The sequence below is a fragment of the Cyrtonyx montezumae genome, unplaced genomic scaffold (genome assembly GCF_038088225.1).
Source record: "Cyrtonyx montezumae isolate F1298 unplaced genomic scaffold, pur_monq_1.0 scaffold_14, whole genome shotgun sequence".
NCBI classification, from domain to species: domain Eukaryota; kingdom Metazoa; phylum Chordata; class Aves; order Galliformes; family Odontophoridae; genus Cyrtonyx; species Cyrtonyx montezumae.
In genome coordinates, this window is record NW_027071870.1 from 5,822,091 (window position 1) to 5,846,498 (window position 24,408).

Here is a 24,408-nt window from a genome sequence, read left to right on the forward strand (position 1 = left end):
AGTGTGTTTTTGTGATTATGAAATAAAGGAGTAATAATCCAGTCAGCATATGCTAACTGTATACCACGACTTCTCCGAAGGTAACAATAGATATTTAACTTTGCAGACAAACACAGTATATTGTTACTGTGTAATAATGCTTCAGTTTCACTCTTGTGTTATGTATTTATGTTAGGAAATGAAGTTTGTAATGATTAGGCTTTGAAAAAAAGCACTTCAGGTGGAGTGATTTAGAAAGAACTCATTTGAGCAATTCTGCTGGCTTGTATAAGAGCTGCCAAAGCTTTCAGTTCAGACATGTGATGACGAACTGAAATGGTTTTGAGCATGATTTTACATACAGTCTTGGTCTGGAAGTCCTCATTGTTGTAATGAAAGTATTTGTACCAATTAGAGTTAAAATTCCATTTGCCAAGGGCTGTTTTGCTTGATGTACATAGTCTGCACTACAGTTGCATCCTGAGAGTGTTAAGTTAAGATGTCAAATAGTATTTCACACAGTATGGCACAATGAGCAGTTGCTGTCATAGTCACTGGAAGCAAGACAAGGAGCAGCAGTGATCACATTCTGCAACTGTATTACCCAATGCCACCAAACTTAAACTGACTTCTTCTTACTGCAGGGAGCATACAAGAAAAAATGTATAGCAGGATTATTTACCTCACATTGTTATAATTGAGTTAGATGATAATTCTTATATTACACCTTGTGCAAATAAAGGGGCCAAATATCTACCTCTCTGCACATATGTGCTTAAAGATCTTGCACATCACTGATTTAACGCGTTTGAAATCTGTAAATTACACTAGTCCTGATATCTTTCCTTTTCTCTTTTTCTTTTATGGAGAACTGTGTGTCCTTTGGCTCATTGATAGTATTCACAATCAACAGTTCCCATTTTTGCTAGTTTGAATGAACTGCTTGCAATTCTTTTCCCCAAGTGTTTCAAAATATTTGCCTCCAATACAACAAGAAAGTTGGCGTGGCATGACGCACGAGAAGTTTGTATTGATCTGGGAGGAAACCTGGCTTCCATACCAAATGAGCAAGTGCAAGGTACTTATATGGACTCTTCTGATACACGTTACCTCATCTCCTACTAAGGAATGTGCTATATTCTTGAATACATATTACTAACTTATCTGCTGAGAATGGCTTATTTACCAGGTCAGTTTTTTGTTTGATTTTAATTCTAAAGTGTGGAACGTTTGCTAAGTCACACGTTACGTGTAAGAAATAACATGTGTTTCTAGTTCTTTCAGTTACTTGGTTTTTGAGAAATTTTCAGTCTTTTTTTGAGTGAGGTTGTCCAAATTCCACAGACCAACAAACATCTGTTTTTTTCTCTCACTGTCAATACTACTTTTCTGGATTACTACATATGCATACAGTCTAGGGAAAGAGACATTTTCTAATTTGCTCCAGATTTTTTTGTCTGTTTTTCCCAACCATAATGCTTATTTAACGTATGTTACAGAGAGGATTTTCTAAACAATTAAAAGCAGATACGCTCTGTATTAGGAAATGTTATCCTTCTAATATAGTCGCTGTTGTAGGCTTGTCCACATTTCTTCCTGCTTTGGATGAGTCATGATGAACTTTCCTTAATAAGAATTTTTTGCTTCCCTCTAGCTTTTGTCTACTATAATTTAAGGGACGCTACAACCAATGTTTGGATTGGGATGAATGATATCAACAGAGAGTCCATATTTCTTTGGGCAGATGGGAGCACTGTTTCCTACACCAATTGGGTTGAAGGTGCACCAGAGACAAAACAAACCTTCTTTGACTACTATGAGTTTGAGTTGCTGGAAGACAACACTGTGGAGGTATAGAAAATTAGCCTTTGTATCTTAGACAGCTAGATGATCTTCCTAAAAGGAAAGTTACAGCAACAATAAGAAAATGCTGAGACAGGTCATTTAGCAAGCAGAAGAAAGCTTAGCAAAGTACCTGATAGCCATACCAAATTTACCAAAAATATTTGGCAGAGCTTCTGAAGAAGAAGGAGAGAAAGACTGAGCTATTGCAAAATAACAATTATATTAAAAAAAAGTTAAACAAACAAATAAAAAAGACATATATTGCATCAGTTCTTCCACAAACTACCACTAGCATTAAAGTTGAAACAGAAAATGTAAAAAAGTTATGAAAAACCAAAATTAAGGTTGCTGTCACAAAATAAATTTGTCCATGTGTTTCCCATTCCTGATCAGTGTGATTTCACATTGTTTCACTAGTTTCTCATGATATAAAAAGATATATTCAATTAAAGGGCAGTTGTTTTGTTGAAGTTAAATCTCTTTTCCAACGGAGTTTCTGCAGAAATATTAGGTAGTAGATGGTCAGTGGATACTTTTAACATCTGCCATCAGTCAGCTTGTTTATGATTAAAACTAGTTTAAGTCAGCATAGCAAAGAAGCTCAGATGAAATAATGAAAGATGGACAAGACCGATCCTGAAATCAGGGGAGTCATCTGGAGGAAATCTTGAAGCAATTAAAAAATAAGGAAGGGAAATATTTGTTGTTTTCAAAGACATCTGATAATGATATCTTCATAATGACTACAAACAACTGGTAGAGAGTACATGCTATCTGCAAGACAGTTTACTTCAGTTATGATAAATCCAGAGCAGTGCTTTAAATAGCTCATATATGGTTTTTTCAGACGTATATTTTTAAAAATAGATCTACAGAACTGTAAATCAGAATTGAGAAGACTGTAATGACTGCAGTTATCGCAGAATTCTTAATAAAACCAGTGGGATCATTTTTATAGACCTTTCTTTTAGTCTTGGATTGGCATCAGTGAGTGTCTGGTTCAAATGGGTCACTAATACTTATCAGGACATGCCATTTGTCAGGAATTTGTCAAACAGTTCAAATTACATAGGTGCTCAATAAGCTCCTCTCTATCTCCAGACTTTCACTAGGAGCATAGGATCTTCACCTCACTGTATCCTGCTTGCCTTTTTTAATGATGGTGTACATTGCCTTATTTTTCAGACGGATTGTGTTTTCATGATAAAATTAGATGGCAAATGGAGAGATGATAGCTGTGAAAATGAGAGAGGCTACATATGCCAAATGAATTCACGTGAGTTTTGCTTAACCCAGTCTCTAAATATCTTGGTTCGATAAGAACAATGTAAAATGAATTGCAAACTGATGTCACTTTTTCTAGCTTTCAATCTCATTCTGAATCTGTCAGGTTTTACGAGCTCCTCCAGCCTTAAGGCAAAACTTTTTGTAAAATGCAGTTTGTTTCAAAAAAATTGTTGGAGAGGAACAAGTGTCTTAATTGGGATTTTGTATCTAAATCATGAATAGTGCTAGAGAATAATCCATGAGAAGATTTCTTAGTGAAATAGAAGATGTTTAGTCATCCTCTTTAAGTGCAGAGTAAAATTATGGACTTGCAGTGATCGCTGTTACTCCTGAATGTATCTGAGAAGATATAATCCTCTTCTATTGAAATTCTTCTATCCAGTGTTGTAGGAACTCTATTAAAATGTACAGTCTCTTGTCAGTGTCCTTGTCTTCAAAGAATATTTTTGTATCAAAACAAGAAATGTATGTTTATCTTCCTGCTATGGAATTGTAGTTACACAAATCACTGTAGCTCAGCTATGCAATGGGAATAGTGCAAAACCACTGATAAAACAGTTTTGCTTCACCTGTATCACATCATTGGTTTAAAAGAAATACAAAAAGCCATTCCTTCTTCAGTCAGCTGCTGCAGTCCGTTCACTCTCAGCATAGCTAGCTTGGTTGTTGAACCCCATCTCCCCACACAGCAAACAGACCTTGAGGAAGAGATTTTTGTCTCATGTAATCTTGGGTATAGCTGTTCTTTACACTCCGTTGATTCTCTGGGTTGAAATAAACACTGCTTCACTCAAACTTGCAGACAACTTTCACACAACCCTAATGGACCAGCTAGTTACTTAGTCAACAGAAATCAATTAACATTGACTATCAGTCTCAAGTTTTGCTAAGAGAACAGTAAACATTTTAAAAGCCATCCCCAAGCCCTCTCTTGCCAGTGTACTGAAATACACATATTCAGATACCCAGATGTAGTAAAAATATTTTGAATTGGGGGAACACAAATATCCAGTTTATAACGGAAATTTCTACAGTGGTCAGGCATCTAGCAAACATACTGTCTACTTCACAGCACCCAGGATTTTACTCTGTTTTTAACATTAACAAATTTGGCTTATATTTTACAAGATTTTTTTTGTTTATTTGATTTTATTTTTGTTCATGAATATTTTAACTTACGGTTATTTCACTCCTTGTTTTTGTTTGTTTGTTTGTTTTTGTTTGTTTGTTTTTGTTTTTTATTTCTTCTACACTGAATATCAGTGGACTGTTTTAAATTCATACATGCTATTTTTATTCCATAGTTACCACACAGTTTAACTTACCAGCAACAAATCCAACCTCTGACTTTGTCCTTTATGGTGATAGCAGCTATCTAATTGTCTCATCTAAAATGCAATGGGAAGAGGCCAGAAAAAATTGTCAAGACCAACATGCAGAACTTGCAAGCATTTTAGATGCCTACATCCATTCATTCCTTTGGATCCAGATGCTGAAATACGAAAAGCCTGTATGGATTGGTCTTAACAGCAATATTGTAAGTGTTGGACAAATGTGAGGTTCAGGTGCTCAGTGAGCTCTTCTGCTGCTATTTCAGTTGGATGCTCAGTTTATAGCAATTCTGAAATAACTGTCCTTCTAGTGTTTTCACTGCATAGGTACGTGAATTTCTTAAGGCCTTGTAAAAATTGGTTACAGGTTTTCATGCAAATCCAGTGGAAAAAAAATAATCAAAAAAGCTTGAGCAGGTTGGAACTAATGCAAAGAGAAAGCTGCAGAAATGATAAAAGAAATGGTAACAGAAATCAAGTTGCAGACTGAGAGTCACAAGCCAAGTGCAGCTATTGAGCAGAAGCCGTTAGCTGCTCAGAAAGCCATCGTAGCTTTCTGCCATATATGGGGCTACTTTTATTTATATCATAATACCTGCTGTAAGTATTAGAGAGAGATTTTATAGATTATTTTAACTGTTTAATATCAAGTAATCTTTACTCAACAAATTGCTCGCAGTCTAAATTTAAAGCAGAATACCAGGGGTGAGTTATTTTTAATTGCATCTCTTGTTATGAGGTGAGGTAAATGATTTAAAATGGTCTTATCTAAATTTCTTAACATGTTTTATAAGCTTGTTTTAATTAAAAAAAAATTCTCTTGACAGCAATGCATCTTTGAACATGATTCATTCTTACTTCTTATGAAACTATAGCTTTCAATTACATTGCTTGGTATAGTGAATAGTGTTTAAAACAACAGAACAGTACCTGTTTGTTTGTTTGTTTTCCTGAAAAACTCTACTAAAAATTGAACATTTTGTGCCTGAGCTTTGTTTGTTATAAAAGCCACAGAACTTCATTGCCAAAGCTTAACTTGTTTTCAGACTAGGAGCTATTACAAATGGGCTGATAACAGGAAAGCCAGATTCACTAAGTGGGCGGCAGAGGAACCAAAGAAGAAAATTGCTTGTGTCTATCTGGACCTTGATGGTACCTGGAAGACAGCATCCTGTAATGAAACATACTTCTCAGTTTGTAAGACATCAAATGGTGAGCAAGTGAATGTAATCATTCAAAAGGCACATTCTTAATTCCACTACTTCGCTTAAACCTACAAGCTTTGTTATGGCTTATGTTAAAACCCTCATAACAGTACACTTCAAAATACTATGTCTACCTCTGTGCAGAATCTGGAAGTGATATATGAACTCAGGACTATGGCACATGAAAGCCTCTTGTACAAATATACATGGCTGCTTTACTTTTATAGTAGTCATAACTGTTTGCATAAGATAAAACTCTGTCTTCAAGGTATTTTGCTCTTCCTGAGGTGTGGGCATAAATCATGTTTGAGACTGTGTAATATAAGTGCTGGAGCTTGCACTGCCTGCATGGATGGCAACACCTGGATAAGTTCATGCTCTCGTGTCACACTGGAGCCAAAATGCTAGCAAGAATTTAACTTCCATTTGCTATTGCTAGAGCTAAAGCCATTCTGATCTAGATGTAAGAGGCTTGGAAATACAGATTATAATCTAACTCCTGGTAGGGGTATTCCAGAGTTATGTTTATCTGTAGATTTTGTAGATGCATGTTATTTCCCTCCTTGACTAACTTGGCTTGACTTCAAGGCTACACAATATAGTCTCTTCCACGTGTGAAATTCAAGACAGGCATAAAAACCTGAAAGGGGCTTCTGAGTTAAATTTTCTAGGCTTACATTTGATCTTCATGTGCGGTGCAAGAACCAGTAGAAGTGAGTTGCACACATGATAATGAAACTGATTTGGCAGTGGGACACTAAACTGATGATTCCTTTGTACAAAGTGACCACACATGGGCTACAGGCAGCCATATGATATGGGACTGTGATATCGGCAATTTGTTAGCTTACAACAACTTGCTGTAATGTGAGAATGCAAGTTTGAGATATGAATCCTCATCGCTGAGGGTTTCTTTCACTCGCAGTGCTGCCAAGCCAGATAGGTATTATAGGACGTGATTTACTGCCATATCCTAAGAAATGTGGCTGGAGAGTAGATGTTTCACAATTCTGAATGCCTAGCTTTCCCTGTTGTCTGAGTTGGGACATAGAAGAACAGTCAAGAGTAGTTTGAGGTAGTTAATGCTTGCTGACAGAAATTGTACCCCATTTATACACATACCCTGCTTCATGTGTTGCTCACAATGCAATATCAATTTCAGAGCTTCCAACCAATTTCAGTCTTCTTTAGTTGTAGCTCCAACTGAGCCTGCTCAGTTGCCTGGAGAATGCCCTGAAGCAGATGATCTGCGAGCTTGGATCCCTTACCATGGACACTGCTACTACATTGAGGCATCAGCCGGGACAAGCTGGGCCCAGGCCTCCCTTGAGTGCAGTCATTTAGGTGAGAGGCTTCTTCATCAACTGATGAGATCTATACACAGGACTTTTACAAAGAAACGTGAAAACATTAATTTTAGAATGCCATTAAAAACATTTATTTATATCAAGGCAGTGATGAGAAACCATGGCCATCATCCAACTGCAGGGGTTCTGCAGGACTGCCCCAAATTGGTAAGGACACATAAGGATCAAGTACAACTTATGGAGAAGAAATATGTGAAGCCAGCATGCATATAAGTTTCAGAAGTTAATATTTTTACAGCCTTAGGAGATCATTCCAGCAGTTGCTTGCCTAGATTATGCTCATTTTCTTGTTAATGCCTTTCAGGTGCTACACTGGTTTCAGTAGAAAATGTGGATGAATCTGACTTTCTGATCCATACAATACAGCCACTTGGAAACAAAGTAGGAGGCTTCTGGATAGGACTTTACAGAAATGGGGATGGTAATATCTTACTTTCGATATTTAATTTAAAAATGCCTTGCAAATATCTATACTTCCATTTAATAAAGACTACTGTCAGGAAGTCATAATGGATGATGCCTGAACTCTAGCAGTCTCTCTATTTTATATTTAATTGTGTGATGTTACTTTTGAAATATGGACAACTTTAACCATTTTTTTTCTTTTCTTTTTTCAGTTGTAATTTTAAGGAATTCTCTTCTACTGTGGCATTTCTCATTCTGTCTGTAGCTATTTTGGATGTCAGTTGATGAAATAGAATTATTTCTACTGTAATTTTCTGCAGTTTTATTGCAGTATTTCCATCTTTCTTCAATGATCTTCCAGTGAGAAAAAATGATGGTCTCCTACTGAAAAATGGGTTACTATAACACTTTCGAAGTAATTTTCTGAGGTACTAAAACATCCATGTGGTATATTTTAAAATGTATTACTATATGTATTTCTCTTTAGATCAGTGGTTGTGGTTGGATAATGCTGCAATGGACTTCGTCAATTGGGAGGAGAAAGAATCCAACGAGGAGCAACACTGTGTGGAAATGACTGCACCATCTGGTTACTGGGACAACACTGATTGCTCTTCTGAAAAAGGATTTATCTGCAAAAAAAGCAAAGGTAGGTCTTAGAAACAGAGCATGTCTTTTTACTAGTAACTGTCGTTCCCCTCTATCACAAGTCTGGAAGTAATTTATGATGATTTGATTTGACATATCCCACCTTTCCACATATTTGTGATCGTTTTAGCAGAAACGTCTGGTCTCACATGGAAATATGGTAATGTCTTGTATGAGCTTTAGGTTGACAATGAGACTTTCAGAAAACTTCCAAATACCTAATGCAGGCACTTGTGCAAACCTAAAACTTTTCCAAGATCTAAGCATCGTCATAGATGTTATACTCTTGCAAGGTGGAATTCATCTGACTATTCAAGCTTCCTTTTCAAGTGTGCTGTACTCAAAAATTACATCGAAAACTGTTGTAATATTAGACCTGATTCAACAACTTCAGTAAACATTAATGCCTCAGGAATACTAAAAGGTCAGCTAGCTGTTTTGCACTCATAGTATCGTGAGCACTACTCTATTAAATGAAAATATAAAGAAGGTCACTGTAGAGCCTGTTTCAGAATTTCTTAAAAGTTTTGTCCAATAGTAGATATGGCAGACTAATCTTTTTTTTTTTTTTGGGGGGGGGGGAATATGTAGTAACACATTTTTTTCTTATATTCCAAGGGGAGATGAAAAAAATATAGCTGCCTTAAAGAAAACACTATGATTTCATTCTTAAAATTTAGGTGCTAAAATCTAACTACCTAAAAGAAATTATACAGGTTTAGACAACAATATTAGGGTATTGTCTCTAAACCTGTGTAATTTCTTTTGTAGTAGCAGTGAGGTTTTTATTTTGTGTTCTGCCATGTGCATAAAACATGATGCAGTGGGGACTGTTGTTTAATTAAATATTCCCCATGCACTCTTGTTTTTCATATTTAAATAAGCATGACTTTGTTAGTAAATCAGTTAAGTGCCATTTACAATTTATTAAGAACTTCTGAATTATATTCCAGAAATTCAGACATTTCTTCCTGAGGTTTGAAATATATTACTGTAAGAACTATAAAAAGTTAAGCTGGAACTGTAAATAAATAATGATAAGAATAATGATATCAATAGCTAAGCTCCTAGTTTTTGTGAGAAATATAGAATAAATGTTATTGGGAAAAAATACTAATCACATATTTTTATCCAACTTACTAAAATATTAATAAAGCACTCATGCCCATAAAATGCTCTAATATACAGCTATTTCATGCCTCAGTTACTATTCCTTTGTATCTGTTCATTTTAAATTTCTCTCTATTTTAGTTTCATTTTATATTTTACTTCTATAAATTCTGCACTCAGTAATGACTTTGTCTGAACTGTAATGCAAATGAAACTCGAGGAGAAATACTTAGAAAACCTTTATTCACAGTAATTTTTTGCTGACTAAGAATATATGTTATGTTTTATTTTTCCCCTTTTCCTATGTTGGAGACATTTTTTGCACCTCTTTCTGTAGCACCTCTTTCTGTAACAGTAGTAACAACAAATGACTTTATGGAGATCTGTTGTCCCTCTGTTATGCATAGAAACCTTGGATGATTAAATCCCTAATTCACACCACAGTTTCTAGGGAAGACATTTAAGAAACTCAGGCTTATAACAGCAGCATCCTGCAAAATATGGTGACATTAGAATACATTACATGATGTTAATCTCTGGTGATGTACATCATGTTCTTAGTAAGCTAATATTTGCAGTAAAATGCAAAAATATTTTTGAATGAACACTTTGAAGTCATTATTTGGATTTCAGTAGAGATTAAAAGATTTTACTGAATATTATAGTTTGTTAACACTGAGTAGGAAGATAAAACCTTATCAAATTATTTTTGCCTCACTTATGATGCCCTTTATTTAATTAATTTTACTAACGTAACAGTAATACTTCAGAGGGTTTTTTTGTTGTTGTTCCTGTATAATTTTAGAGAAATAATCAACCTTATGAACGTTACTGAAGTGTTATATTATTTCTCTCTTACATCTGTTGAAGTTGAACCAAGTGGGAGTCCTCTACTGCAGAAAGGTAAGTTTTCCAAAGAAAACTAATGAGAACCTAAATAGAAAAAAACCAAAAACAAAAACAAAAAACCCTTCAAATGAGTTTTCCCCTATTATCCCTTTTAGAGAACACCCTGCTGACAGTTACTGAGCTGAATGATTGTAAATTACTCAGGATAATCCCACTCTGCCTTTTACAAGCTAGAGCGCTTGGATGTTTTTGGGTAGCTGGATCACTGCAGGGTTAATGTTGATCTGAAAAAGCTCATCAGTGACCCAGCTAGAGACTTAGAGAAGAGATAAAAAAAACTGCAAGTTGGCTGCCAAAACCCATATAGATGTATACGCAACTTGCTTCCATAGGTATTATTGCAAACAATTTGATAGGAAAAATAATTTCCAAATAATTAGCATCTCAAAACTGTATGTAAAGCGTGACCCCTAAGTCAGTAAACCAAACTCGTGGCTTTCAAGATATGTTCTCTGTTGTCCTAAGATCTTCAGACAGACTTTTTTCCCCATTTCCACAGTAAGGCCCTGGAAGATAGGGGAAAGTTTCTACCATGTTTTTCATGCAGATCAGTAGCACTATACTGGGGGAAACACAAGGTAATTATTTTTCCAAGGCCCTGAACATGCTGAAAGTTAACAAGATTATGTAATGCTGTTGTTCTCATATGGATTCAGTGTTTTATAAAAGACTAAGCATACAGCTGCAGAGCAGAATGAGGAGGGAGGAGATTCTCTAGCCAGTGTTGACCAGTGAGTAAGAAACCTCAGTGTGACTCCTTATGGAAACAGAATATTGCCTTTAATTTAATTTCCTACTCAGCTCTATTCACTGCATAATTCAAAACAGAAGAGAGCCATGAAAAGAAGGTGACTAGTCTCAAAAGTCAAATAATCATAGATGCATTACTCATTGAATTCTTAAGCATGCTTTGACAGATAACTTTGTATATCACTGTAACCCAGATCCACTTAAATCACTAGCAAAAGGGATCTGGATACCAATCAGCAGTTATTCAGAGCTCAGATTTGCTCTGTACAGACTGAGTCTGTTCAGCAGAGAACAGCTGTTCTCTTTTGTACGCGTAATAAAGAAATATTAAGGTTTCTCAGAGTAATATGCATTCATTTCAGATAAGGAAAGGAATGAAGAGACTCATCCACCTGTTCATCCATCTGTTTGGCCTCTCTTTTTCTTGGCCATTCTCAGTCTTCTTGGAGCTGGTGTGTTAATGTACTTCTACAAGAGAAAAAGACGAAATCATCTGTCACGAGATTGAAATACTTCTAAATGATGTGTTGGTTTATTAAAGATTTGGTGAGAATGGGTTCTGTGGCACAAACTAATTCAGGGAAGAAATTTACTTGCTGAAATTAAAGGGTGTATCTGTTAAATGTTTCTAGTGAGGACACCTGCAACCTTAAATCAAATCCTTCTCTTTTTGCAATAGCAGCTTCCTTCATATCACGCGTATTTTACACAATCAGAATTACTGAGTTATGTTATAGTTTTGTAACAGTCAAGATGTTCCCCTTAAGAGCCATAGCAAAAATGGTAATGTGAATTACTTGTCAAGAAAAAAACAACATAGTGAAAAAAATGATGTCAACTTGCATGAATGAATGTTCAATAAAATATGATTACTATTAAGAACTGGATTCCCATGGCTATGCAAAGAACAGAAAAAAATATAAAAGTTTCCAACTGCTCAGATTTTTTGCAATTGTAAAATCCTTTTGCCCCATAAACTTTGCTTCAGCTGTCTGCCTGTTTTATGATTCCTTATAGCTGTATCCTCTTGCATATATCTGAAAAAAATGGAGTTTCATATACTTGTTTCATTTAACTTTGGGATATAAAACTGTAGTGGGAATGCTGTCATGATTTGAATCAGTGACTGAGCACCTGGTGGGAAGGCAGGGCCAGCCCAGGGGAGCTCAGGTGCATGCAATGTACCTGAGTGACTGGAAGTGATGCAGGCAGGATCCACCCCTTCCCAGACCTCATTTAAGGGTTAGTAGCGGTGGTAAGGGTATCTCACTTGGAAACCTTTGTCTATCTGAGGACCTTACAGGTCTTCTGAAGGTAAGAACTTATCTAACCTATCTAGGTTCTGAAGGTAAGAACTTATCTACCTTCTGAAGGTAAGAACTTATCTAACCTATCTAAGCAGGTGCTCACTCACCATGGTTTAGGACTTTGATGCTTTGTCATCTTGTTATGCTTTCTATCACATTTCTGAAACCTTGCTCATTTTCATTTTTTGCCATGGAAAATACTAGGAAATACTATACGTGTGTGTGTTTTTGTATACGTGTTTCATTTAAAACTCAGCTATGTATATGTTTTCAGTCTACTAACGTGATTGTTAATTGCAATACATTCCATTCTGAAGATGAGTTTATTTTTGCAGGATAGAGGCAACCTTTGTCCTCATTCATCATGGCAGGTACTGATTGCCAAAGGTTGTCTCTCAGAAGCAGCGTGATATTAAATGAACAGCACTATTTTTAAAAGTGTCTATACTTAAAATACTGCTTCAGTAATGTGCTGCTGAAGGTTACTAGCCTGCAAGGAGCACCGGACAGTCATTGTTACTACTTGCTAGTAGACATGTGGGCACAGCAGAAAGACTCAGCTAAGCTACTGCCAGGAACAGTCCATCCAAGGCACCAGGAAAATTATTTGAGGAAAGGAGAAGGGAGGTGCTCACATCCGAACGATGACTTTTCTTAATAAGAGGGTTTATCACCTCACTCCTTTGAATTCAGCTTAAACAAGCACTGACTTGCCATATTTAAATGCAAGAAAAAGGAACTGAAAACTGAGGAACACGGCAGATATCTCTGTATGAGGAATGTGCAAGGAAAAAAAAGAGAAGCCATTAGAAAAACAGCAGAAATCAGTATCAAGTAGAAATTAGGTGACCCACAGATAACAGCTCTGCATACTTAACAGATGGCACCAGCACATTAGTTGTCTTTATTAGGCCATGTAGCATCTACTCTGCACAGTGGGAGAATAAAAGAAATAATAAAGAAAAATAAACTTTTTCTTCTAGGCAGTTGAACCCAGTATTTTTAGCGTAAGTAAAACCAAGAATTTAGCACGGTGGTGAGTCTAGCCACTAGCACAAGCAAAATGTAGCATGCAGAACATGGATCCCAAAATGCTGATAACCAGCATTTCTCAGTTAACTTTTAGCCTGCTTCAATGTTTGCACTGATCTCCCATTGCCCTGCAGCCCTGGGGAGTTGAAACCTCACAAGCAACCATTTACTTGAAGCAACATATAGCTCACTTGGACCAGAGTGTGCATGGCACTTCAGGGAGAAGAGGGAATGAGGCAGAAATTTTGTCCCCCAGGTATTTTCCCTTCATATTTGTGGTTTCAGATGTATATGGAATGTAGTTTTGCTCAGTAAAGTAAATTTCTATGTCTCACACTGTGACACCAGTCAGCTTTGCTACTCTGGGTTGCTCTTGTGTGCCTTGCTGACCCTAAGCTCTCCCTGAATGTCACCTGCAAACTTATTAAAAATTTATTGAGCTCCGACTTTAGTTTAAGTTCAGCAACTTTTTTTCTGAAAATGTTTTTCTAAGTACTTCTTAACTTTCAAGTCAGCTAGTTCAGTCATTTTTCCCCTAACACTTTATAAATAAAAGCAAAGGTAGCCGTTCCTCCTATGACATTCAACTTTGGCATATACACCCTACTATATATTGACTGATTATTTCACTTATCACATTTTTCTAGTTTTCTTGTCACAATTTTGAATTTCACTGATACTGATTTTGTAAGCAACACGCTTTTCAAAGAGAGTGGTGTTTATAGTATGCATTTGAGTTATTTCAAAATGTCACATGACAGGATGTGTCCTTAATTCAGAGCATGTCAGTGCTTTCACAGAGAGAAGGATCTGTCGCTATCTTCACTGACAAAGACTTTATACAATACATCTGGTAGAGGAATGAAAGCAAAATAAAATTTGCAATGACTCTTGCCAGGTTCCTGGTTTTCCTTTGCTTTGTACATCGTACATTTCAGTCAAAGTCACTGGGTAAGTTTCCTGTTGGTTTTGTGTTAAATTAGGTATAAGAATATTTTTCCTTGAGAGGACTTATGGTTTTAATATGTAGACTATTTTATATTTTTTATCAGACTTGATACCTGATGTAAGAATATGTTGGGTACTATCCTGGTAGCTCCCAGTTCACAGAATGAAATAAGAGAGATGTACAGATGTTGAGAGAAAAGAAGGTAATAAGAGCAGGATACTTAAACCTGTGTTTCTTTCTGTGGAAGTGCTAATTTATATGACACTGTAAGGAAGGGCAATGGGGGATGGGGTAGCATGGAGCTATCTCTATTTACTCTCCCTATCATCTCCATAGTATGATGAGCAACTGTAGAGTTTTAGAGCTATATATTCATGTTAACTGCACAAGTTTTCCCTTCTACTGCAAGATGTGATCTATGAGTAGAAGGAATTGGCTCCTCCCATTATTTCTGACCAAATTAGAACAGTTCTAGTATGAAGATGTGTATCTATCTTTGTATATAGCTACAGAGAAACAGTGAAGCAGCAACAAAAATGACTGTCAGCATGAATGTGGGATTGGAATTATGTATGAGATATTTCAGGATAAAATAATTCTTCTGCAATACTGTAGTTATTTTAAAAGATGCACTGTTGCTAACCCTGGAGAATCTGAGTTGAGGGTGAATCTGCAATAGTTCTTTGAGTGAAGAATGTGCAGGTGAAAACAAAACTCTTTTCTGTGTAGTGATGACTGTTGCTACCTGATCTGTATTCCCTTGGTCAGCCTTTCTTGTTTTGTATTGCTTTATTTTATTTTGTATTGTTTTTAAGCTTGTTTTTCTTCTTTTTTTTTTTTAATGGAGTAATGAAATAAACATATTGAGTTGCACAGAATACTATAATACAGTAAACTCCGTTATGTGTGAGATCTACTTGTGTTTTTTGTGCTTTCAGAAACCACAGCGTTTACTGGGCAGAATCAGTTTTTCCTACTAAGTGTGCATACAAGACTCTGAACGCAACACTTATGGCTCAACAACATTTTATTTAAAATTTCTAGATGCAAAAACAAAAAAATTAAAAAGATAGTATTGCGTCTCTATTTAGATAGGAAGGCAAATTGGTAAATAGATCTATTAAGTCCTCATTAATTTTTGCCAAGTAAACCATTCATCCATCAGTGGAGTTTGTTATCAGCTACAAAGTGCACTCCCTTGTCAGATTATCTTCAGTGAGAATAATCTGCCTGAACATTAGCCCCAGCAGCTGAGGGCTGCCTCTCTGGTGAGTGGGAGGAAGAGGAGCCTCTGGAGCCTGGCTCAGCCCAGTCAGGTCTTGACTCACCTGCTGCAGGGGGCTGCTTCTCCTCATGGACCAGAGAACGGAGAAGGCTCCTTCCAATGTGTCTCATCCATGTGACTTAACTGTATGGCATGACAAGCTGATTCTGGACAGTTATTTTTCATTCCAAAATTCTCATTGCTCTTTATTCCCCAGCCATGTCTCCTTTGTACTTCTATACACTGTGGCTACTTCTAAATTCATTTCTTATCTTGCTTCTGTCTCCTGCCAGCCTCCATAAACATGCTGCTGCTAAAATTATCTTCCTTTCCTATCTTTGTAACCAACCCGTGCTTGGGGTTTGTCCACTTCTGGACGTAGTTTGCTCTGCTTTTCTTGCCAACTGCTTTCCTAACCACGCAACCGTTTCACAAGTCTTTGTGAGTTGTTCTGCAAACAAAGATTACAGCTTATCTGCACACTAGTGTTGCACAGACAATTTTTATAGCTCCTAGGGCTGCCAGAGGCCAGGTTCTGCAATTTTTGAACAAACTACTTCTGTTGCTGATGAACTACGAAGTTCTTTTTCTGGTGTTTCCACGGCCACGGTTCAACTGCATGTTGGCTTTCTTCCTCTAACTTCATCCAGAATTTTGTTTTCAATATACAGATGTGTCTGATTGACATAGTACCCCTTTTGTGGATTTAAAACAAGTGTCATTTAACATTGGATACCATTTCACATCCTTCTAAAAACGCAAATCTCATGTTTTATTTTTTAAAAAAGTAGTTTTTAAATGGATGATTAATCCAATTTCAAACTTTCTGGTACTTTAGACTTGATCTTAGTGGTCTTTTCCAACCTTAATGATTCTATGACTGTTTAGTCCAACCATCAACTCATTTCCACCATGCCCACTAACCACATCTCTCTGTGCTACATCTACAAGTTTTTTGATCTCCTAGAGATGGTTACTCCAGCACTTTCCTCTGCCAGAACACTGCCCTTTTAGAAAAAAGGAAAAAAGTTCCTTATATCTAATCTGAATTTTTCCTGGTGCAGTGTAAAGCCATGACTTCTTGTATGTGTATTTGATGCTGTACATTCTTATGGTTTTTGCATCATTACATACTTTATCTTCTTTTAGCTGATACCATGCCAATACCCTAATGGTAGCACTCAATTTCACTTCTTTCAGATGACACAGAGAGATTTTGGACAGAAGATGTTTCAACTGGTGTTAGCTATCAAATAAACTCAGAATCATCCCTAACGTGGCATCAAGCGAGAAAAAGCTGTCAGGAGCAAAATGCTGAACTATTAAGCATCACAGAGATACATGAGCAAGCATATGTGGGAGGTAAAATGCTAGAGAACAAGGACTGTAAGACATGCTGGGATACTGTGCTGCTCCAGAGCATGAGGATGAAGTTGGTTGCCTTGTCTTTTGGCTCAATTAAGATGATGAATAGTTCAGTAGGAGTCAGAAGGAAGGTCCTCTGAGCAGTTCTTCCATTAGCTGGTGTTTTTTTGGGGCTGGTCCTAAACCAGCGCAGGGAGGAAAGTGGCCCCATCCCATTGCTGTATTCCAGGTAGGAGCTGCCATGTTTGCAGCCTGTTTCGGTGGGAGGATTCCCTCCACTTGCCTTACTTGCCAGTGTACTCTTTTCCAAGCAGGAATAAGGTCTAGTCCTCAAACTTAAGTATTTCCTCTGTGCTTCAAGGACTATTATTAACAATATAGAGGTTATAAATATGAACATACAGTGAATAAACTCTTATTTAAATAGTGAAATCAGATGCTGATTTGCCATTTCTGCTGCCAGTATGAGGTCTCTGCTATCTTTACAATTATTCACTTACACATCTTAATTTTTAAATCTGTTCACATCATTAATGTGAATAGTAGTATTTGTGGACTGGTTTAAGCCAAGAAAAGTAAATTACTTTTGACTTTATTTCTTTTAGATTAACTTGCTAATATATGAGAATGGTATAATGAGAATAGGAAGGCACTATTGACTTTCTTTTCTAATTTAGAGCTAATTAAAAAATTCAGTTTTGCATTCTGGATTGGATTGAACACTTTGAATTTCAACAGTGGATGGCAATGGGCAGGAGGCAGTCCTTTCAGATATTTAAACTGGGCTCCAGGTAAGAAATGTGTTTAATTTATAATCTTGGAATAGTTTCTAATAAGACATCAACTAACTGGACTTCCTCAGCTGCTTGTATCTAAGAGATGCCTCTACTAATTTACAATGGCCAAAGACCTTCTATTTTCTAGCATAAGCAAAGATCTTATTTATGAATGGAGAGTCTGTTTTGGAGCAATGTTTAACCTTGCAGATCAGAGATCAGAGTGTTTCCATAATGTTATCCAAAAGTATAAATAAAATCTTCAAAAAGTAGCAAAATATTTAGAAAATAATAGCACTATATCGTTTGGAGAAATTCTAAATAATATAGAGAGACTTAAAAGAGTGAGCTCATAACTCCTCAATGCTATATGCAAAACTGTATGGAGTGATGTGTAGGAAGAGAGACTGGGAGGCCTGTGCTGTGCCTCACACGTGAGCAGAGAGACTGCCCAGAGAGGAGGGAAAGCAGCCCAGAGTGGTGGCAGAGGGGTGGGTATAGGGTTTGCTGCTGCCAGCACAGTAAGGGCAGCAGGTTGGCTGTTGGAAGTGGCCACCACCCAGCAGGCAGTCCCATCCCCTTGCTCACCTTCTCGTTCCTCAGCACTAGCAGTTCTGGTACCAGGTCACCTCTTCTCTATTCCTTTTAGAGGCTCTTTTACAAGAAAACAGGAAAAAAGAAAACATGTTCTTTAGCAAAGAAGAACTGCGAAATTCTTGAAATATATTAGAATAATTTTTCTGTCTATGAGTACCAGTATATCAGAAAAAGAACTATAATGTTCCCAATACTATCCTAGGAAATAATCTAGAGAGAATCATTTATTTCATACAATGTATAAAGACCAAGAGCAGTACCCTGTAAATTAAAACAGCAGTCATCCTGTGGGGAGGGCTTCTTCACATCAAGCACTGAAAAAATCACAGTAAGACAATGGTTCTACTGATAACACAATCCATTTGTTGAGCTTCTTCTATATATCTGTTATGAGAATCTGTTTTCTCTCTTACTCAAAGGAAGTCCTTTCCCAGCTCCTGGGAGACTCTGCGGCACAGTGAATCCCAGACAAGATGGTAAATGGGAAAATCAAGCATGCAACCAGAGATTTGGCTACATCTGTAAAAAGAGAAAAATCAATTCAAAATTTGACAATAATACAAAAGGTATGTATAGAAAGAAAAAATATCTCTGGTTTCCAGAGAGTGCAATTCCCAATTTACAAAAGATAGGGTAGGCAACATTATTTTTAAACTAAGATTTCCTAAAGCAAAGCTATACATGCACACGCATACTTAATACATAATGAGAAAACAAAGGTGTAATATATTTATCATCTATAGGAGGATATTGCTTTTTTTGTTCCATTGTTCTATTGTTCGTTTTATCAAAACAAGTAGTAGCTGCTCTGTCACAGTAACTGCAGTTGGACTTGTGGTTGGACCTGATGATCTTGAAGGTCTTTTCCAACCTGAGCAACTCTATGATTCTATGAACCAGTGATAGAAATTGCATTTGTGTAAAAATAGTTGTAAGTTTACAGTTCTCCTTTACTCCAAATGAGCAACTACAGGAATTGATTTTATATTGATTTATCTCAATATAAAAAAATCCTCTACAACAACTATATGCAACTGAATGAGTTCAAATATGCAGAGCTGGAGGAGCAGCATCATTCACCCAGACTGTATGTCGTCTGTTGCCTACCGAGACCTAAGATTTCAAAGATGGATCAATGTAGCTATGGACATGCCCCATAAGGAGAGATCTGCTAGAGGCTGTTGTGTGGGAATGTTATAAAAGCAGTTTTTATAGCAGGCAGAACAGAGAGGCAAACCTCTGTCTTGGTCTCTCTTCTTTGGAGTAAAACTTTTAATTGCATTTCTGACACGATGTGGACATTTTTAATGGTGCTTTACTTAACATGGAAAGGATAATAATTTTTATTCTATTTTCAAGTTCAGCGTTCTGTGCCTTAATGACATTTGCTTTGTGTTTGAAGATATTTGAATTTCTACCTGCAACTTTGTGTTTATTCATATAGTACTACTTCTTGTAAAGAGTGTTACTTTACTCTTTATTGCTTACTCTTTATTTAAATTGCTCTGAAAACTTGTGCTTTGATTTTAGAGGAAATCAGATCTATAAGTTGCACGGAAGGTTGGTGGCCATATGCAGGCCACTGCTACAGCATTCAAAGAGAATCCAAAGCATGGAAGGATGCTCTGACTTCCTGTAAGAGGCAGAATGGAGACTTGGCAAGTGTTCACAGCATCGCTGAATACAGCTTTCTAGTGTCACAGCTTGGTTACAGTGAGTATGTAAGTGGGCCTCTTGTTTGGCCCATCTGCAATACAAAAGCTGGGCTTATTAAATATTAATGCTTTCTCTGAAATATCACAAGCTGAAGGCTGTATCTAACTTATGTTGTTGTTAGCTTTTGTTGCTGTGGCATAAATATATGTATTAAGAAACTATCTACATTTTATAATATTTTGAGATGTGTGAAGAAAGAATCTTACTCAGAACAGAATTAGGTAAGAGTTCCCACATAAAGATCTCTAATACTTGCCATTTTTTTGCTACATCTCTATAGTTCCAGGACTAAACTTCAAATCTGAAAGAAATTTAACTTCCTAAAACCTTGGGTCGAGGTTAACATATTGCTATAATTCCTTCTAAGAAAAAAAATTAATTGCTGACTTTCCTTAAATCTGCCACAACCAGTCCTGACACTTGTCTCAGTTGCTGCACTTGATGACCACTCCTGACAGACCCTCTAGAGATCCCCAGTTAAGGAAATATATTGGCAAGTGTCTTTGTACGTTGGACTCCATCTCATCTCTTGACCAGTGGGGCACACTGAGACGGTCACTCATTCATTACATTCATGCTGGGGTATTTTGTTGTGTGTGTTGTGTGGCATCTGTAGCCTGTTCTCTACCAACCAAGTCATACCTTACTACAGGTCTGAAGAGAAACCAGCACTTTGATTAAAGCATTAAGGCCACCTCTTGTGTACCACATCCTAACTTCTATCTGTTCCTCTTTGTTCTGGATTTGAAAGTGTTCACTCTATCGCAGACAGTAAGCAAACCTTTCTCTTTTCGCGCTTCAGAGCCAACAGAAGAATTATGGCTGGGCCTGAATGACCTAAAGGTTCATTTCTACTTTGAGTGGAGTGATGGGACCCCTGTGACATTCACCAGGTGGCAGCGCAGACATCCCACCAATAGGAATGATCTAGAGGACTGCGTTGTTATGAAGGGGCAGGTAAAACTTTGTAGACACTTTATAAAAATACATACTAAAAACTGCATCAAACTGAAATCAAATGCCACTATATACTTATTCAGGAGTCTTAAAATATAAAAGAATCTTAGAAACAAATCTGACATCAATCAGATAAGACTTCAGTGAACAGGGAAGATCAGTAACAGAGAAGCACCATAATTCCGATGCTACCTTTTGAAATCTTTTTCTTTGTGCAAAGCCAGATCCATGAGTTGTACATTAGAATTTACTTTACCCAACCCAGTTGTAGCTCCAGGGAGAAAGGAAGATGAACTAGTAATATATTATGTGGTTATCAAAGATGCCACCTACGTACTTTGTTTTCCAGTCTGATAGAACATTAAATTCCTTGATATCACTTCATTGGGGCATGAAGACCTGGCACTGGGGCATGGTTCTCCATCTCTAATGTAATAAGAGCAGTGACACACATCTGCCAAACAACCTAATCTAAAGCCCTGTAGACTTTATTTTCTTGCTATAGTAGTTGATCATGTTGGGTTTTTACACAATTACATGTACGTGCATAAACGTACACAAAGTGTCATGAACAAACAAAAAGCAAAACAATTTGAAAATGCTCAACTGATTGTTTTGGAACAATATTTATGTCCATCAGTATTAGACATTAATTAATCCTTTACTGCATTTCAGCTCTTATTACAGGTTTATTTTTTTAACATAATTACTTCTTTAAGAGAAACCAGTTATTTTCAGTCTCCTCATTGATGGATGAAATAATCGGACTTCCTGTGACACGTTTAGGTGTATGTTATTTGTTTCATTTATCTTTTTGGCATAAGCATAATGAAATATTACCACCTGAATAAGATGTTTTTTAGTGACTCCCTTATGAAATAGGTAGTTGTAATAGCCAGCAACACTGAGACTCAAAAATCTAATTTATTTTGTTCTTTTATCTCAAAACAGCACCAATTAAACCTTAAACCATTCCTCAAAGGTGTCTTTTTAGGAAATCTTCATCAACAATCTTCTTATGTAATATACATCAATGGATCTTGTAACGAAAAAAGAAAATGATTATTTTCTTATGCTTATGAATGTCCCTATTTTTCCATTTGTTTATTCTCTCTGCTCTTCCAGGATGGGTACTGGGCAACTAATGTTTGTGATAAGCAACTTGGTTACATCTGTAAAAAGAAGCCTTCATCGCAGTCTCCTGAAGAAAAGATCAAGGATCCAGGCTGCCAAGAAGTAAATGCTTTCTCATAAGTTATTTATGTTGGGAAAAATCAACATGAATTAATTCACTTGCTCTTCATGTTTTTGTTTGTTTCTTTGACTCTTGTTTGTGGCTTGGTGTTTGTTTCTTTGACTCTTGAGGAATCTAGTCTTTTTCCCACAAAATACTAGTATATGCATATACTTCAATTTTGCTCTGAAAAGAATCAAGAATGTAAAAAGTCCCTTACATCTAAAGGAATATTTTCTTTCCTTCCATTACAAAGCGTTCCACCTTGTAACAAAATCAATACACCTTTCACAGCATTTCATTACTGTTCTATTTATACTCTTAGCCAAACATGCAAAATAATCTCAAGCCACTTCGTTCAGTCTCCGAGATCTTTTATTTAAAGACTTCACAGCAAGGTTTTTACTATATTGCAAGAACTCTAAACAAAATAAAATAATTTCAATACATAAGAAGAGCAGATTTCATGTACCATATTACTGCTAGTGGATTACTTAATTGGCCTTTCAGTGATATTGGTGGATTTTTTTTTGTTTGTTTGTTTTTTTGTTTTCCAAACTGGTAATTTTTCCAAAATTCATCTTCTTTAGAGAATCATTAAATCAAAACTAATCAGCATCAGTCTCTCTAACAACAAAAAGAAGCAGGAATGTTTTAGTGAGGTTCCTCCTTTCCACCTGCTCCCCAAACAAGCACTGTCTGGGTACCTCTTGGCTCAGAAAGTCTACTTGCCATTCCTCTAAGGGAGGAAGCGCTGCTTTGAGGAGCTGTGCTGATATGTGAATTAATTTCAGAACCGAAATAATTTTGTATTATATTGTGTCAGATCCTGCAGCTATGGAAGATGTGGCCGCAGCTCCCCCTGAATGAGTCACAGCCTTATTATGGTGATGTTTGCACTAACCCAGTCTTATACAGAACTGGAATATGATAGCACAGTCACAAATTTTGTTCGAAAATTCACTTACGTATAATAAAGATGAAGAGTTTAATGCCTTGCTTTACATAAGGAAGGCATTTAGGAGAAAAATATCAGTGAAAATCTCACTGCTTTTGTTTCTTAACAGATTTGCCTAGTCTCATCTTGTTTTTAGTCCCAGCTGCAGCAAATGATATATCAAATATTTATTTATAGAAGAGCAGAGCTAATTTTATATTGAAATTTCTTTAAAGTTCACATTAAGTTCTTCATTTCCTTTTTCATAGGGTTGGAAAAGATATGGTTTTCACTGTTATTTGGTGGGTTCTGCACTTGCTACGTTCTCTGATGCAAATAAGAGATGTGAGCAAAACAAAGCTTATCTAGCTACAGTAGAAACCAGGTAGGAAATTATCTTCTACTTCAAAATTAGTATTTCTAATATAGAAGCCTTCAAATTTTGTTCTTTTTTTTTAATTTGAAAGCTTTGGAAAGCATTTTAATAATATTTTTTTAATTGTTAGTAATAAGAAAGAAAAAAAAATGTTTTAAGGATTTTTATTTAACTAGTTAAAATTGCTTTCAAAATTTGAGGGCTCTTGAGTTCCATTTTCTCGTAGTTTTAAATATCTAATGAATCCAGCCTCTACTTAGTTTTTTTTACTTTATTTTGAAAAATAACTACTATTTTCCTTTATTTTCTCATGACTGTTCTCTCAAACCTACAAGATCTTAGCAAAATATTTCCTAAGCTATCTTCTAGGCCAAGTTCTGAACAAATGTGGGAATTCTTCAAGTACATTTCTATCAAAGAATGTACAATGGCACCTACCTTTCAAATGGGCTTTGTGTTTCTTTGCCTCTGAGTAACACTACTGCTTTCAGAGGCAATGTGAACCAAATTTGACTGTGGCTTGGTCCTCACTTGCTGGTAGACTTGAGGCAACACAATTTGTGACATTTGCAATGGTGATTAAGTGATTTTCAATATTCACATTCCCAAAACCAGGTAGAAAGGAGAGCATGCCTTCAGCTGAAAGGAGAAAGTTGTCCCTCAGCACATTCTTTTTACCACACTAAAGCTTGCTTAGGTTTTGACTGCATTTCGTTGAGGACTCATTTCCTTGGGGTCATGCTAGCACAATAGATTTATTCATACCAATCAGATCCAAAGTAGAAGGCAATATGTTGTGTTTGAACACTGTTTTCCACCTCAGGAATGAGCAAGCCTTCCTGATTAGTCTGACTGGGCTGAGGTCTGATAAGTATTTCTGGCTCGGTCTCTCTGACACAGAAGAACAAGGGATATTCAGGTGGACCAGTGGCAAAACTCCTGCCTTCACACATTGGAACTCTGCAATGCCAGGTAAGTTCTGCATAAGCTCAACCCTTGTAATCAGAGTTTGGCTGAAATTCAAGCAGCTTTCAGGTTTCTGCTTTCTACCTCCTCGTACTG

The 24,408-nt window shown here is 36.5% G+C and overlaps 2 protein-coding genes across 2 annotated transcripts in view; both read left to right on the forward strand.

The window, feature by feature from the left end:
* Positions 1-11,825, forward strand: part of LOC136045459 (macrophage mannose receptor 1-like) — a 29,656-nt gene extending 17,831 nt beyond the window's left edge. The window contains exons 21-30 of the mRNA XM_065731333.1: positions 943-1,057; positions 1,634-1,830; positions 3,010-3,100; positions 4,416-4,648; positions 5,489-5,654; positions 6,839-6,991; positions 7,319-7,435; positions 7,907-8,068; positions 10,048-10,080; positions 11,199-11,825. Of these exons, the coding sequence (XP_065587405.1) occupies positions 943-1,057; positions 1,634-1,830; positions 3,010-3,100; positions 4,416-4,648; positions 5,489-5,654; positions 6,839-6,991; positions 7,319-7,435; positions 7,907-8,068; positions 10,048-10,080; positions 11,199-11,344 (1,413 nt within the window). The 3' untranslated portion in view covers positions 11,345-11,825. The remainder of the gene's footprint in view (positions 1-942; positions 1,058-1,633; positions 1,831-3,009; positions 3,101-4,415; positions 4,649-5,488; positions 5,655-6,838; positions 6,992-7,318; positions 7,436-7,906; positions 8,069-10,047; positions 10,081-11,198) is intronic.
* Positions 11,826-13,862: 2,037 nt separating this feature from the next.
* LOC136045465 (macrophage mannose receptor 1-like) overlaps positions 13,863-24,408 on the forward strand; it is a 32,282-nt gene continuing 21,736 nt past the window's right edge. The window contains exons 1-9 of the mRNA XM_065731347.1: positions 13,863-14,126; positions 16,589-16,750; positions 17,431-17,544; positions 18,546-18,692; positions 19,657-19,839; positions 20,645-20,799; positions 21,925-22,035; positions 23,240-23,355; positions 24,170-24,318. Of these exons, the coding sequence (XP_065587419.1) occupies positions 14,060-14,126; positions 16,589-16,750; positions 17,431-17,544; positions 18,546-18,692; positions 19,657-19,839; positions 20,645-20,799; positions 21,925-22,035; positions 23,240-23,355; positions 24,170-24,318 (1,204 nt within the window). The 5' untranslated portion in view covers positions 13,863-14,059. The remainder of the gene's footprint in view (positions 14,127-16,588; positions 16,751-17,430; positions 17,545-18,545; positions 18,693-19,656; positions 19,840-20,644; positions 20,800-21,924; positions 22,036-23,239; positions 23,356-24,169; positions 24,319-24,408) is intronic.